This window comes from Crocodylus porosus, unplaced genomic scaffold, assembly GCF_001723895.1.
Source record: "Crocodylus porosus isolate Cpor-Errol unplaced genomic scaffold, CroPor_comp1, whole genome shotgun sequence".
Taxonomy (NCBI): domain Eukaryota; kingdom Metazoa; phylum Chordata; order Crocodylia; family Crocodylidae; genus Crocodylus; species Crocodylus porosus.
The window spans coordinates 16,943,301-16,955,859 of NW_017728921.1; the positions used below are offsets into that span (position 1 = coordinate 16,943,301).

The window sequence follows — 12,559 nt, forward strand, 5'->3', positions numbered from 1 at the left end:
ATTGCCTTTGTGACCTGATCATAAAAGGCAATCAGGTTGGTCTGACATGACCTGCCCCTAATGAAACCGTGCTGGTTGGCCTTGAGCATCATCCCTGAAGCTGGCCCATCACAGATGTGCTCCTTGAGGATCTCCTCAAAGAGTTTCCCAAGGATAGAGGTAAGACTGATGGGCCTATGGTTGCCCAGGTCCTCTCTATTCCCTTTTTTGAAGATGGGGACCACATTCGCTCCTTTCCAGTCATCCAACACCTGGCCTGAGCACCACGAGCGCTCGTAAAGCCATGCCAAGGGCTCTGCGATAACCCCAGCTAGCTCCCTCAACACCCTGGTGTCATGCAGCAGATTCTTGTATGTCACTGCCTGGCACAGCAAATATGTGGGCTAGGTACAGCTGTTCTTATGACCTGCTGCTGAATTGTTGTAGATCTGCATTAATGACCTTCCACTGTGCTTTTCCAAGGTTAGCAATTCCTGTGCTATTGCTTAATGGGACTGGTGGAGTGGCCTGTTCTAGCATTAATTGCAGGAGACAGCTTCTCTAGCAAGGCATGGAGGCCTTGAAGGTCTCTTCTGAAATACTTGTACTAGGTTCCACTTCCCTTCTGTACACATGGTAGGTGGTAATGGATGTCCAGCTGCCTGTGTCTGTAAGCATGATGTGCCAGTGGATCTTTTCAAAGGCTATTGCAGGGGTTATTGCTATAAGACAACATACTTCTGTGTGTAGGGAGCCAGTGGATTGGAATCCCTGGAGAACTTCGTGGGTATGAAGAAGCGCACAGGCGTTATGGCCGGTTGCCTTGGAAATTCCTGTTTGACCCAACCATTGAGCTCCTTCAGCGTGAAATCATCATCCCTCCAGTTTTGAGCACGTTCCTCAATCATCCTATGTTACAGAAAAAAACTAAAGAGTCTTCCATATGGTAAGAGCAGCACATTAAATACAGGTTCAGGGGCTAAGAGTGTGTTGTATAAGCAGCTTCTTGAACTCAGAGCATCGGTGGTGGTGGTGCCTGGTATTTCTGCTATTGAGAGAAGTGCCTCTAATCTTGGAGAAGAGAAGAAACTAGAAATACCTGCATTTGGTCAGCACCATTCCGGCAGCTTGCGCGGTTTGGCAAGAAGAAGGACAGAGGTGTGCCTAGTAGGAATTTAGAGATGGGACAATAGGTGTGTGAAGGCTTCCTCTGCCAACTGAAAGACAAGCTCAGTACAGGAACTATCCTGTGACAGAGCAGGGCCATCCCCTGGGGAATTGCTTGAATCCTGAGCCAAGGCTACAGCCACAGGCCTGAACAAGGGAAGCTTTGCATGAGGAGCATCATGGAAACAGTCTTGTCCATGGAGAGGTGCCATCAAAGGAGTGGCTTTGTCCTGGTAGGGTAGAATGTAATGAGGAGTTTTGGGGCTTCTGGAGACCCCAGGAGGTGCATGCAGAGTAAGTGCACTCTATGAACCTAGCTCTGAAACAACGGTGTTCTCCCTTAGCAGCCAACTGTTCTGTAAGGATGGAGAATTCCCAAAGGCTGGGGAAACCTTCCATTGGCCAGCCCTGAAGAAAACGCTGACTGAAGTGTCTTTGAAAGGCGCCAAGGAATTCTATGAAGGCGAGATAGCAAACCTGCTGGAGGCTGACATAAGAAGAGCAGGTAGACAATAGTTATACAGTTTTTACCCTTGGATGGCCAAATACCTCACAAAAGGGGGGTAAGCTATTGGCTCCATTTTATTGAAGGGGAATCAGAGAAACAAAGGGCTGGTTATTTTGTGGCGTACTGAGGTGACCCTGGGAGAACAAAGAAAAGCAACCCTGAAATCCTGGAGGTGTGCCCAGTTGGAAACTCCTTGATGAGCCTCAGTTTTTAAAAATGCATGTGGTGGGGTGGAGCAGTCAGTGCTTGATGACACTCTGGCACAGTAAGACAGTGAATCTCGAAGCACTGAAAATGAAAAGGTCAGTTCTGAAAAAAGCCATTGTGTTAAAGCCTGGTGGGCTGTGGTGTCACTCATTAGATTTTTCAAACTAAACCTGCCATGGATTTGAGCCATGGTACCCTGGGGAGACGGTAAGGGTATTCTAACTGAGAAGGTACGTGCAGGGTCAGGCAGACTCTTGCCTTGACTTTTAGAGAGGGAGGGAGGGAAGGAAGGAAGAAAAGGGAGGAAGGAAGAAAGTAGTTTTATCACTTCTGAAAGCTGACTCCATGCGTGCTTCCCCCCACTTACAAGATAAGCTGATGGAGGAGTCCACTGTTTAGCAGAGGAAAGCAGTTAGTTAAAGGCTCCCAACTGATTGCATTTGACTGATATCTTATTACTTCACCTGGGTGTGTAAAACAACTCATTAGACGAGCAGCTTTATCCTTACTCCCCCCCCCGGGATTACGTTTTCCTTCTACTGCTCCCTTCTTCCCTACTGCAGCAATGGTAAGGCCTCCATCTAGGAGAATGGCTGCAGTGGCTTTTCCTTGAATAGGTAGCGGGTAGAGCTCAGAGCAGGGCAACTCATGCTATTTCCCTTTCTTTGAGGTCATGTAGGCTATCACTAACTCATTCCCAGGACTGGAGCCTGCAACCCTAGCCTCTGTTTGGTCATGTAGCGGTGGCCACTGCAAAGATGTTTCTCTAGCTTCTGGGGCTTGGCACATAAGGGCAGTGCCTTGATGGATGAGAGGCTTCTGGAAATAAATATGCAGCAAACTGGAAGGGGCTCTTCTGCTGCCTTCTCACAGCAGGTATTGATAGTTGACATGCCATTGTCTTCTCTTAAAGGTGGCAATCTGACCAGGCGTGACCTCCACGGATTCAAGGCAGAAGTGACACAACCCTTGAATATTTCTCTAGGCAGTTACACAGTATATGCTCCACCACCACCTGCAGGAGGTTTTGTTCTCTTATTAATCCTCAACATATTGAAAGGTAATCTGCAAAGGGGAGGGCATAGTTTGGCAGATTTCAGCATGGGGCTTCATCCATTCTAAACTGACTGGAAGGGTCAGAAGTGGCAATGTAATAGCACAGTAGAAGTATGAACCTTACTAACACTTGTTAGCTAGGTAGGCATCATTGCTGTCATGACCATTGTGCAGACAGAGGTGGAGGGAACAGAAGCAGAGAAAATCACAGAGTTTATTTTCAAGGTCACAAAAAGAATCTGTGCTAGAGCTAAAATTGGGTTCGAAATCAAGACTGCCTGTTGTCCAGGCTGCTGGACCAAGCTGCTCTGGTATGAAGAAATTAAGCAGTGGGATTGGGCAGAGAAGCTGCATTTAGTAGGAGGATGGGATTATGATATAAGAAACTGGTGGAGTGTCTCATCATTGCTCCATTAACCACATTGGTTGACCCTGCTGTCTAGGATTTGACTTCACTGCACAGTCCGTGGAGACCCCCAATAGGAAGATTGAGACCTACCATCGTATTGTAGAGGCCATGAAGTTTGGCAATGGGCAGAAGCCCAAACTGGATGACCCAGATTTCTCTGGTGTAGAAAAGGTGAGCGAGCATGGCAGGAGAAGCAGCCACAGGTGCTAGGTCTCAGGTTTGCCCTGCTGCGCTATCACCTGACAGTGGTGGAAATCAGCTGGATGCTTGTGTTTGTGTCCAGTCATCCTTGTGGATTTGTCTCAAGATCCCCAAACATTCTCAGCATCCATCACCTGGCTGCTCCTTACAGCCAGTCTCAGACAAGACTAACGTTGGCTACCAGATGCTGCCACTTTCAAATTTAGCACTACGCTGAGTAACAGGCTGCATAAACTGTTCGGAAAACACAGGGTCCAGTTCTGTCACCCTCCTTCAAGCTACTCAGCACTCTGCTCAATTGCCTGTTTTGCTAATGCCAGGTCTCAGAATACACAAAAATGCTTCTGTGCAGCATCTTAATGAACCCCTCATAGGTCTTCACAATTCTCCTGGAAGGTTTATTTCAAGCAAGTGGGAGGCTGCACACTCCACCAGCCTCCCACTTTCCAAACAGTTTATGCAGTCTGTTACTCAACATAGTGCTAAATTTGGAAGTGGCAGCATCTGGTAGCCAACGCTAGTCTTGTCTGAGACTGGTTGTAAGGAGCAGCCAGGTGATGGATGCTGAGAATGTTTGTTTGCAGTATGAAGTGGAGCCTCTGACTCCCATCACCTAGTGTTAAATCCCTGTGGACCTCTCCACAGCTTGGAGCAGCATTTCTAAGCTTTGGAAGTGTGACCTCATTGTCATGGGCTTTATTCCTAGGGAGAGATCCAGAAACTCCTGTCTGATGCTTTCGCTGAAGAGACCAGGAGGCGAATAACGGAGAAAGGTGACCATGTGGCCAAGTACTACAACATCATGCCATTGGGAAAAGAAAGCCATGGTACCACCCATGTGTCTGTCATCGCAAAAGATGGCAGTGCTGTGTCTGCCACCAGCACCATCAACTACCCGTGAGTGGTTCCAAGCCTTGTTATTTTGTTGCACTGGGAGAGCATGACTGGGCTTCTATTGACGCCATTAACAGGGTTCTGGGAATCTCCAGGCACAGGTGCTGTCCAGCTGAAGGACAGCTGCTCCCCATCTTGGTCATCTTGAGAACTGGCTTTATTCTTGGCTCTCTGCTGCCTCTTCTCTGCCTTCTCACTTGGCAGTTGTCATCATGTATGCAGGCTGCTGGTACTCTGGTAGGTTTGTTTTCCCCAGATGTCTTGGATCTATATCAACATGGACACAGCCCTTTTCCCTGTGTGACCTACAAGCGCATCCAGCTGCTTGATCCCAAGATGGTTATGAACAACATGACTGTTAGGAGCAAGAAAGATCAGGGATACAAAATTATCCCTGAGGAGTCTTACACTAAGCTCTCATACACTCTTTGCTTCTGTGATAGTGCTTTGAGTCCAGTTGTTCCCAGACAAAGCAGGGGCTAAACCTACAGTCCACCATTATAGCATCTCAAGTGCCAGGCAAAACATTTTCATTGCTAAGTCACTTACTGAAAGGTACTAGAATGCGTCTGATGCCTTTTAAAACATAGGGCTCAGTGGGCTTAGGAATTAGGAGCGTCTTAGTTGTACCAAACCCTCTTTCACCCATGTCTCAGGACTAGGATAATGGAATAGTATTTACACTGATTTAATAACTTAGCCATTTAAAAGGTTTAAAACCCTTTGCTCTTCTTAAACTAGTGAACACAGTAATGCACACGCCCTGTGCCTCCCCTCTGTCTGTGGGTGATCCCTGGTGTAATCATCACATTTCCCATGTGCCCTTTCTCTCCTTCTCCCCTCCCACCCCCCCAACCTCCGCACAGGTTTGGCTCAATGGTCTATTCTAATAGTACTGGGATCATCTTAAATAATGAACTTGCTGACTTCTGCCGGAAGAAGATAAACGTTTCTTCAGGTGAGCACTGTCACTGCTTCTTCTCTGGCCAGGGGTGTAAAGCATGCTTTGCCCATTGACCTAGCCTGTGACTACCTGTGGATGCCTCAACATTTTGAGTTTTGAACCCTATTGAACCCTTTCTAGCAAGACCTGGTATGAAGGAGCTTGTTCTGAACAAGTGCAGAACAAAACACCACTGGGGCAGTATCTGGAACCTAAAAATGAACTGGCAAAGGATTAGATGCATAGAAAAATACTGAACTTGGAGCAGAACCTACTGGTCACAAGGGACTAAATGCTGCTGTTCTTTCAGCACCTGTGACTTGGAGATTCTTGGACTGCAGGACTTTGTTGCTCAGATAAGGAGGACATGAATCAGTGTATAATAGTGCGTAATTGGTTTTTACAGACCTACAGGAAATGCTAGTGCATGGTGATGTCGTTCAGGTTTCTACTGTGGTGGATAAGTTTTGCCATCCATGCTTCAGTGAAGGTCACTGTCTCCAGGATGGTGACCAGTACTGCTGCAGCTATTAATGTGACTGGGTTAGTACCTATGGGAGCCTGGTGCCATCAGGTCACAAATACATGCAAGGCAGCTAAGTACTACAGTGGTAAGATGTGTTGCCAGAACACCTTAAAGGACCAGGCCTTCACAGAGCTCGGGCATAAAGATAACCTCCACAATTCATGCTTCTGGACCAGCTAATGGGAAGCTGAATTGCTCTGGGGAATTCCTGACTTTGGGTATTGGGTGGTGGTAGGGGAGAGCCAGCTTTTCAGTGGTGATTCTTTCCTTCTGAGCACAGCAACCGATACCTCGAGCCTCATCTTTTGTAGGAGAGAGACCACCCTCTGCTATGGTTCCTTCCATTCTTCTCTCCAAAGACAAGAAATCCATGCTGGTGATTGGCGGCTCAGGTGGGGAACTGATTATCAGCGCTACTGCCTTGGTGAGTGAGGGCAGGGAGACCCAGTGTCACAGCCCATCCTCTGGCCTGGGGGGACAACTTGTCCTCTGTGGTTAGAAATAATTCCCTAGCTTTGGAGCTAATTATTGTGTCTCTTACCCAAAAGACCGTGAAAGCTGTTGTAGGCTAAGTTGGCAACTAGCCTTAATAGTAGCAATTGATGAACCCTGGTCTGTGTTCGTGCTTCTAATGTCTGATCATCCCCTGTGGGTCACTTAGCTGGTGTCTCATTTAATCTCTGAGAGTGTGCTTTTATCTCCTGGCAGCCAGCAGTGGACACACTTAGCCCAGCACAAGTGCCCACGATGATGTTACCAAGAGAAACTAGAGCTGCTGGGAAGACTGTCACCTGCAGATGCAAAGTGCTTTGGTGGAGGATGCAAGGGGAAACAAAACTGATTCTAAGCCTGTCCCTTTCTTGGGAGCTGTTAGGGCCTGTGAGTGGTGTAAGACCTGGAGCCTGATGGGCTCCCCTCTTGTACTGTAGCTGTCTCAGGACAAGGAAGGCCAGCTGAGGTGGAATTTGCTTCCTGCTGGCTCACTGTGTACAGCTGTGTTGGAGCCATTGAGCTAAGCCTGGAACAAAAAAATACTGGAACCAAGCTTGGGTGGTGTTGCTTCAAGTACATTCTTATTTAAGTTCCTGAACTTTCCCACTGTGCAAGCAGGACACAGTCCACCAACCCAATGGGCTTGATTTGGGAGTTACAGGAGCAAACATGAGACTTGGATTTTACTGCATTACTTATCCTTCACCTCATTAATGTTGGCTTTCATTGCAGGCCATTATAAACAAACTCTGGTTTGGCTATGACCTCAAGAAAGCCATTGAAGAGAAAATTTTCCATGTTAACACCACCAGCATCCAGTTCGAGAAGGGCTTTGATGAGGTGAGGTGCTTCCACTGGTTCTCCTGGCCCTCGTTTCTTGCCTTCTTTTTGTGGGGTGAAAATGTATCCCAAAGGAGGATATAGTGTCACTGGTATAATGCTGAATACTGTTCTGCATCCCATTGCCAGCTACTGCACCTGCAATTCTCTGGCATTGTACTCAGCCAGACACCCTGTTTTCCTGTGTAGGCCTAGGGACAATAGGGGCAGCTGGAGCACAGGACTGCTACACTGAAGTGATTTCTTTTGTTCTTTCCCTTTCAGAATGTTAAGAAAGGATTGCTAGAAAGAGGACACAGGGACCAGCCAAATCCTCTAATGCTTAATGTCGTGCAGGGGGTTTCAAGGGAAGGGAGGTGCATCTCTGCCTATTCTGATAAAAGGAAGATGGGGAAGGCAGCTGGCTATTAGCACAGGATCCAGCCCAGCCCTGGATTCATCACACATGATTGTGGATGCACCGGACATCTCTTCCTGAACTTGTCAGACCTCAAGGCCACCTAGCAAGGAGAATGGGTGAGACGCACAGTAACAAGCAACTTGGCAACATGCTGCAAACTATCTTCAGGATGTACAGGTCAAAGCAGCCAGTCTTGGCTAGAATCATACTCCTCTATCTGAGGTTGGCCCTGGGGCAGTAGGGACAGGAACATGACTTGTCTGATACTGAAAAAAAAATGGTTTGAGAGCAGAACAGCTATTTAGAACAAGACTACAGAACCAGACCATGACTGAGCCACACACATGTAGAAAGGGAGAGCAGGCCAAAAGCCATGGGGGGAGGGGTGCAGCTGGCAGGCAGGCTGTAGGAGACAGCAGGGGGCTGGCTGCTTTCAAGTGGGCAGCTCTGTTCACACACTTGCCAGAAGTAGCTTGTAAATGTGCTGGTTTTTGGCCGCACTATTACTGTGAAATAGGTAACTGCCTTATGTACCCCTTTTGGTCAGGTGTGTTTCAGCACCATTGGGTGTATCAGCAGAGCTGCAAGCATGTGTGCACGGGTACACCCCCCCGCCCCCCCTTCAGTAAGGGGCTAAAGCTAAACAAACATTCCATATGTAAGCCCCTTTCTGCCCTCCCCCAATGCTCCCTGCCCATCCTGGGAAGCCCTTCCTGTAGCCTAAGGTTGTTGCATGATATCAGCATTGTTTTTGGCACAAACCTGGTATGTCAGCAAAAAAAATGCAGTGTCTGTACAGATGCCTGCTGCTATGGTGAAGGGTTGGAAGGGTGAGGGGGGCAGGAAGGGTGCAACCGAGCACATAGCTAACAACACTGAAACATTCTTGTCCAAGAACGAGCCCTGTGTTCATTAAGACGATGTGAATGTAGGAGCCAGTACACTACAGGTAAGCTTGCTCAGGGCTTATTCCTTAGTCATGCAGATAATTCCCTGCATGATTTGCAACAAGGACATGCTGTGTTACTGCAAACCAAGTGGCCAGGTGCTATAAAAACCTTTCAAAGTAGACTGCAAGTCAGGAATGCTAAAGTTTTAACTAGTACCAGGTGAGCCATGCTCATGGGAGCAGGTATAGGCAATGTAGCAATACTGGCTGTTTTGTGGCATAGTTTTTGTTCTCTTGTAACCTTAGGAAAGTTGTGCCCCATCTGCACTACCATAAGTGCCCTACATTTACCAGAGGATTTGAGCAGAGGGGGAGACCTGCCACAGCTAAGACACACTGTGATTGCAAGGGAGGCAGAACTGTGCTCCTTGAAGAGCACTAGCAGAGGATGTCATCCTGGCCTGTATATAGCTGCCCATGTAGTCAGACTTCTTTTTTTTTGTATACATTTTCTCACAGAAGCTTCTAAAGAGGTATTTTTTTTAACTGTGTATTTGTTTTTTTTAAATCCATAGAGCCAAGTACTCAGGGTGCCTGTAAACCTGCAAGTTTAGTCATGAGCATAGGCATAACTGCCATCTGTAAGCTAAGCATACTTGCCTGTAAGTGCCTGGGGGGAATGGGGCAGTCTTGTATGTTGATTCTTAATGACCTTGTCCATTGCACTGATGGATCCCCATTATTGTCAAATGCTCACGCATGGCTGGGTGTGATTCTGTTGATCCAGAGGTCATCTTGGTGTATGGGTTGTTCAGCTTGATTCTTAAAGCAGCTATGTTGATTGTGTGTCAGAATTAGCCGATCATATACTGTTTTTTTAAAGACACATTTTATACCAATGAAACGAGATTGTTGTATGTCTTCCTACCTTTTTTAACCCATAAGCACATACCTGAAATACCAGACAGTTAATCCATTTGCTTGTAGAACCAGGGCACTTCTTTCAGTTAGTTTAATGCTAGTCACACAGCTGTCTGCTAGAGAGGGACATCGGTGGTTTGTTCAGGAACTGTACACTAAAACTGGCTTCTCCTACACTGTTACTCATGGGTGAGCCCACGTAAGCAACGTATTGGCTGATAGTGTATGGAAATAGGGGTGGGTTTGCAGTAGATCAGGCTGATAATCTTGATGCTGGCCCTGGAAGATGAGTGACTTTTGTATTGCTCAGGGCCTGGTTCTGCCACCCTTGCTTCTTGACTAGAACTTAAACATAACCTCCCATTTGGACATCAGGCATCAGAACCAGCCCTTCAACATGCACAAAGCTAATGGCCCATTTCCATTGGATGGGAGAGATGGAGACAATTGTGCCTGGCACAGGATGGGTTGGACTCAATGTTCTCCTTTGGGCACTGCTAGCCTTACTTTTCTATGATTTTAACATAGCTGCTTGATCTTGCTGCCCTACTAGCCCAACTTGCAGGTGGGCAGACATCAGTGTTAGCCTCCACGCCACTATAGTTGCAGAGAAAAGAGATAATTACCTGGACCTTCTCTCTTTGCTTCTTCAAAATCGGGCCCAATGAAGCCAATCAACTTTTCAGAATTCAAAGGCAGTTAGACTGGGTGGGTGTGGTGAGGGTGGGTGATTTTTGCCTAGCCCTTGGGAAAATGAGGCAGCTACGCAAGCCATAAGGGGCTGCGGGGCTCTTTCTTGCTTCCTCATTGTGCTTCAGTCCGGACCCCAGTGCTGCTCTTTATTTGCAGTGCCCTGGTCCAGAACAGAACCAGCTGCATTTTCAGATGGCCTGGTGTTTTTGGGAGGAGGCTCAGTGCCTACTGAGCACAGGCTACTTCCTCCTACAGCAGCCCACCGTTTCCTTCACTTGGATTCTGATTTAGGTAACAGCACGTCTCCAGGCTTGGAGGTGAGAAGCAGCATGTTTCCCCAGATCCTGTTGCTGACTCTGAACCTGCACCAGGACATGTTTAATCCAGCTGTAATCTGCAACTCCCCACAGTAAAGGCCAGGCTTCCACCAGTGCTGAAGTGCTGTCATGTTCCTGCTGTTGCTCTGGCTGTGCTGTCATACAGCTTTCCTTTCTTCTGGAAAGTAGAGGAATTATTTTTTTTCATACATGAGGCAGGACTTAAGCTCAAGGTAAGCCTCTTGCACAATGCAGGGGCCAATGCTGAAGTCTTCACACTGTCAGAAGAATGAGTTGCATCCAACACATCAACGCCGGGGGTCTCACCATAGCCCATAACAGCCAGGTGTTTGGTTTGGGCACAGAACATCTGAACCTAGTTTTTCTTACCTCTCCAAGTGCAGGGAGATGCTAAGAGAAGGGCCAGTTAGTATTTTGTATACAGCTGTGATGCACGTGATTTAAATCAGAGGCGGGCAATTATTTCTGTCGGAGGGCTGCTTACTGAGTTTTGGCAAGCCAGCAAGGGCTGCATGACAGGCAGTCAGGGGCAGATAAATATTAAATTTTCTAAATTTTTTTTAGGGGCCCTGGGGGCTGGATTGAATGGCCCAGTGGGCCACATCTTGCCCACCCCCGATTTAAATGATGCAGAGCACCAGACAGTCTATTTTTCTAGTCAACTTTTGTGAAACTGGCCCCAAATTCTCTGCTCATCCAGTAAAGACTTAGTGTTTGAAATAATGGCAATAACCTAGCTCTAAAAGTAGTCTGGCATCCATTTAAATGATTAGATCAAAGCCCCAGCAATCCCTTTGGGATTATTCTGTGTTGTATTCAGTGCCATACATGTGCAGTTCTTACTGCCTGGGTGGGAACTTAGCCTCAAAAAGCCTTAACTCTTAGAATGAGAGGGGCCTCCATGAACTTGCACCATCAGTTGAAGTCAGTCCAGATCTCTGAAGATAGGACCTTCCTGCATTCTCTGTCTTGACCTTACTATGACATGTTGTCAGTATCAGAGAAGTGTAATGCTGCCAACAGCATTAACCCTAGTACTTGGTCTACTGTAAAAGTTGCAAGAGGAACAGTTTCCAAAGCGTCTGTCCAAGCAGCTGAAAATGCCATTTTTAAACCTGCTTAAATTCTAACTTTTTGTCTCAAACCCCACACCCCTCAAAAATAAACAAACAAACAAACAAACTTAAAAATCCTACCCTCAGTCTTGGTTGTTGGTAGTGCAAAAGACCAAAAAACTCCACAGATTATTACCAGTAATTCATAGGGCAGTTTTCTGTGCAGACCCAAATTGAGTAGGTAGAGGAATAGGAGCCACTGACTTTCAGTGGTGCATCTGAAAGCACCAACACTGATGCCTGCATAAGCATCCCTAAAATTAATGTCAGCTGGCACTTCCTTTGAACACTTTCCCTATCATCATTTATCTTAATACCTCAGGTTAGTCCAAATTTTTTTTTTTTAACCCAATTTGTTTTTACACCAGTTGTGAGGGTTAGTTCTTGCCTTTCATGCAGCTCCAACAGGGAAGAAGAGATTGGCCAGCTGCTGTTTGCTTAATGTCATGCAGTTGGATACCACATGCTGCTTAACACCTCTCCCTTCCAGTGGCAAGTGAAAAGCAGTAGGGTTGAAGGGTGCTCGGACCTTACCTGCTAGCATATGGCAGCATCTCGAAGTGCAGTACAAACAGAAATTCAACCCCAGCTCCCTGAGAGGGGTAGTGACTACTCCTGCCAGTGAGATGATAGCTAAAACTTGTCAGCAACTCCAAGTTAAAGGGATATGTATTTTGGCCAAAGACCCAGACTTGCACTTTTCCAAAGGACAAGGGCCTGGTATTAGGACAGCCACAAGCATATAGGCACTATATATAGGCACCTTGTGGTCAGTGCTTCATGTTAATAACCAGCCTTAAATGCTTCCTGGAGCAAAAGGAGAAAAGCTTGTGTGTCATGAGACCCTGAGAGGGCCAGGGCTCACTGTCCCATTTTCAAGTCATGGGGTAGTGGACTGAGAGCCAAAACTGCTGGAAAGCCATCATCAGACCGACCCCCCTGCTTCCTTTCAGACTATCTTACTATGCAAGGGAGAGGAGG

The 12,559-nt window shown here is 47.0% G+C and overlaps 1 protein-coding gene across 1 annotated transcript in view; it reads left to right on the forward strand.

The window, feature by feature from the left end:
- GGT5 (gamma-glutamyltransferase 5) overlaps positions 1 to 9,420 on the forward strand; it is a 32,885-nt gene extending 23,465 nt beyond the window's left edge. The window contains exons 5-13 of the mRNA XM_019539148.1: positions 730 to 925; positions 1,491 to 1,651; positions 2,775 to 2,921; positions 3,361 to 3,497; positions 4,234 to 4,424; positions 5,288 to 5,379; positions 6,202 to 6,314; positions 7,115 to 7,222; positions 7,487 to 9,420. Coding sequence (XP_019394693.1) covers positions 730 to 925; positions 1,491 to 1,651; positions 2,775 to 2,921; positions 3,361 to 3,497; positions 4,234 to 4,424; positions 5,288 to 5,379; positions 6,202 to 6,314; positions 7,115 to 7,222; positions 7,487 to 7,633 — 1,292 coding nt within the window. The 3' untranslated portion in view covers positions 7,634 to 9,420. The remainder of the gene's footprint in view (positions 1 to 729; positions 926 to 1,490; positions 1,652 to 2,774; positions 2,922 to 3,360; positions 3,498 to 4,233; positions 4,425 to 5,287; positions 5,380 to 6,201; positions 6,315 to 7,114; positions 7,223 to 7,486) is intronic.
- Positions 9,421 to 12,559: the final 3,139 nt, after the last annotated feature.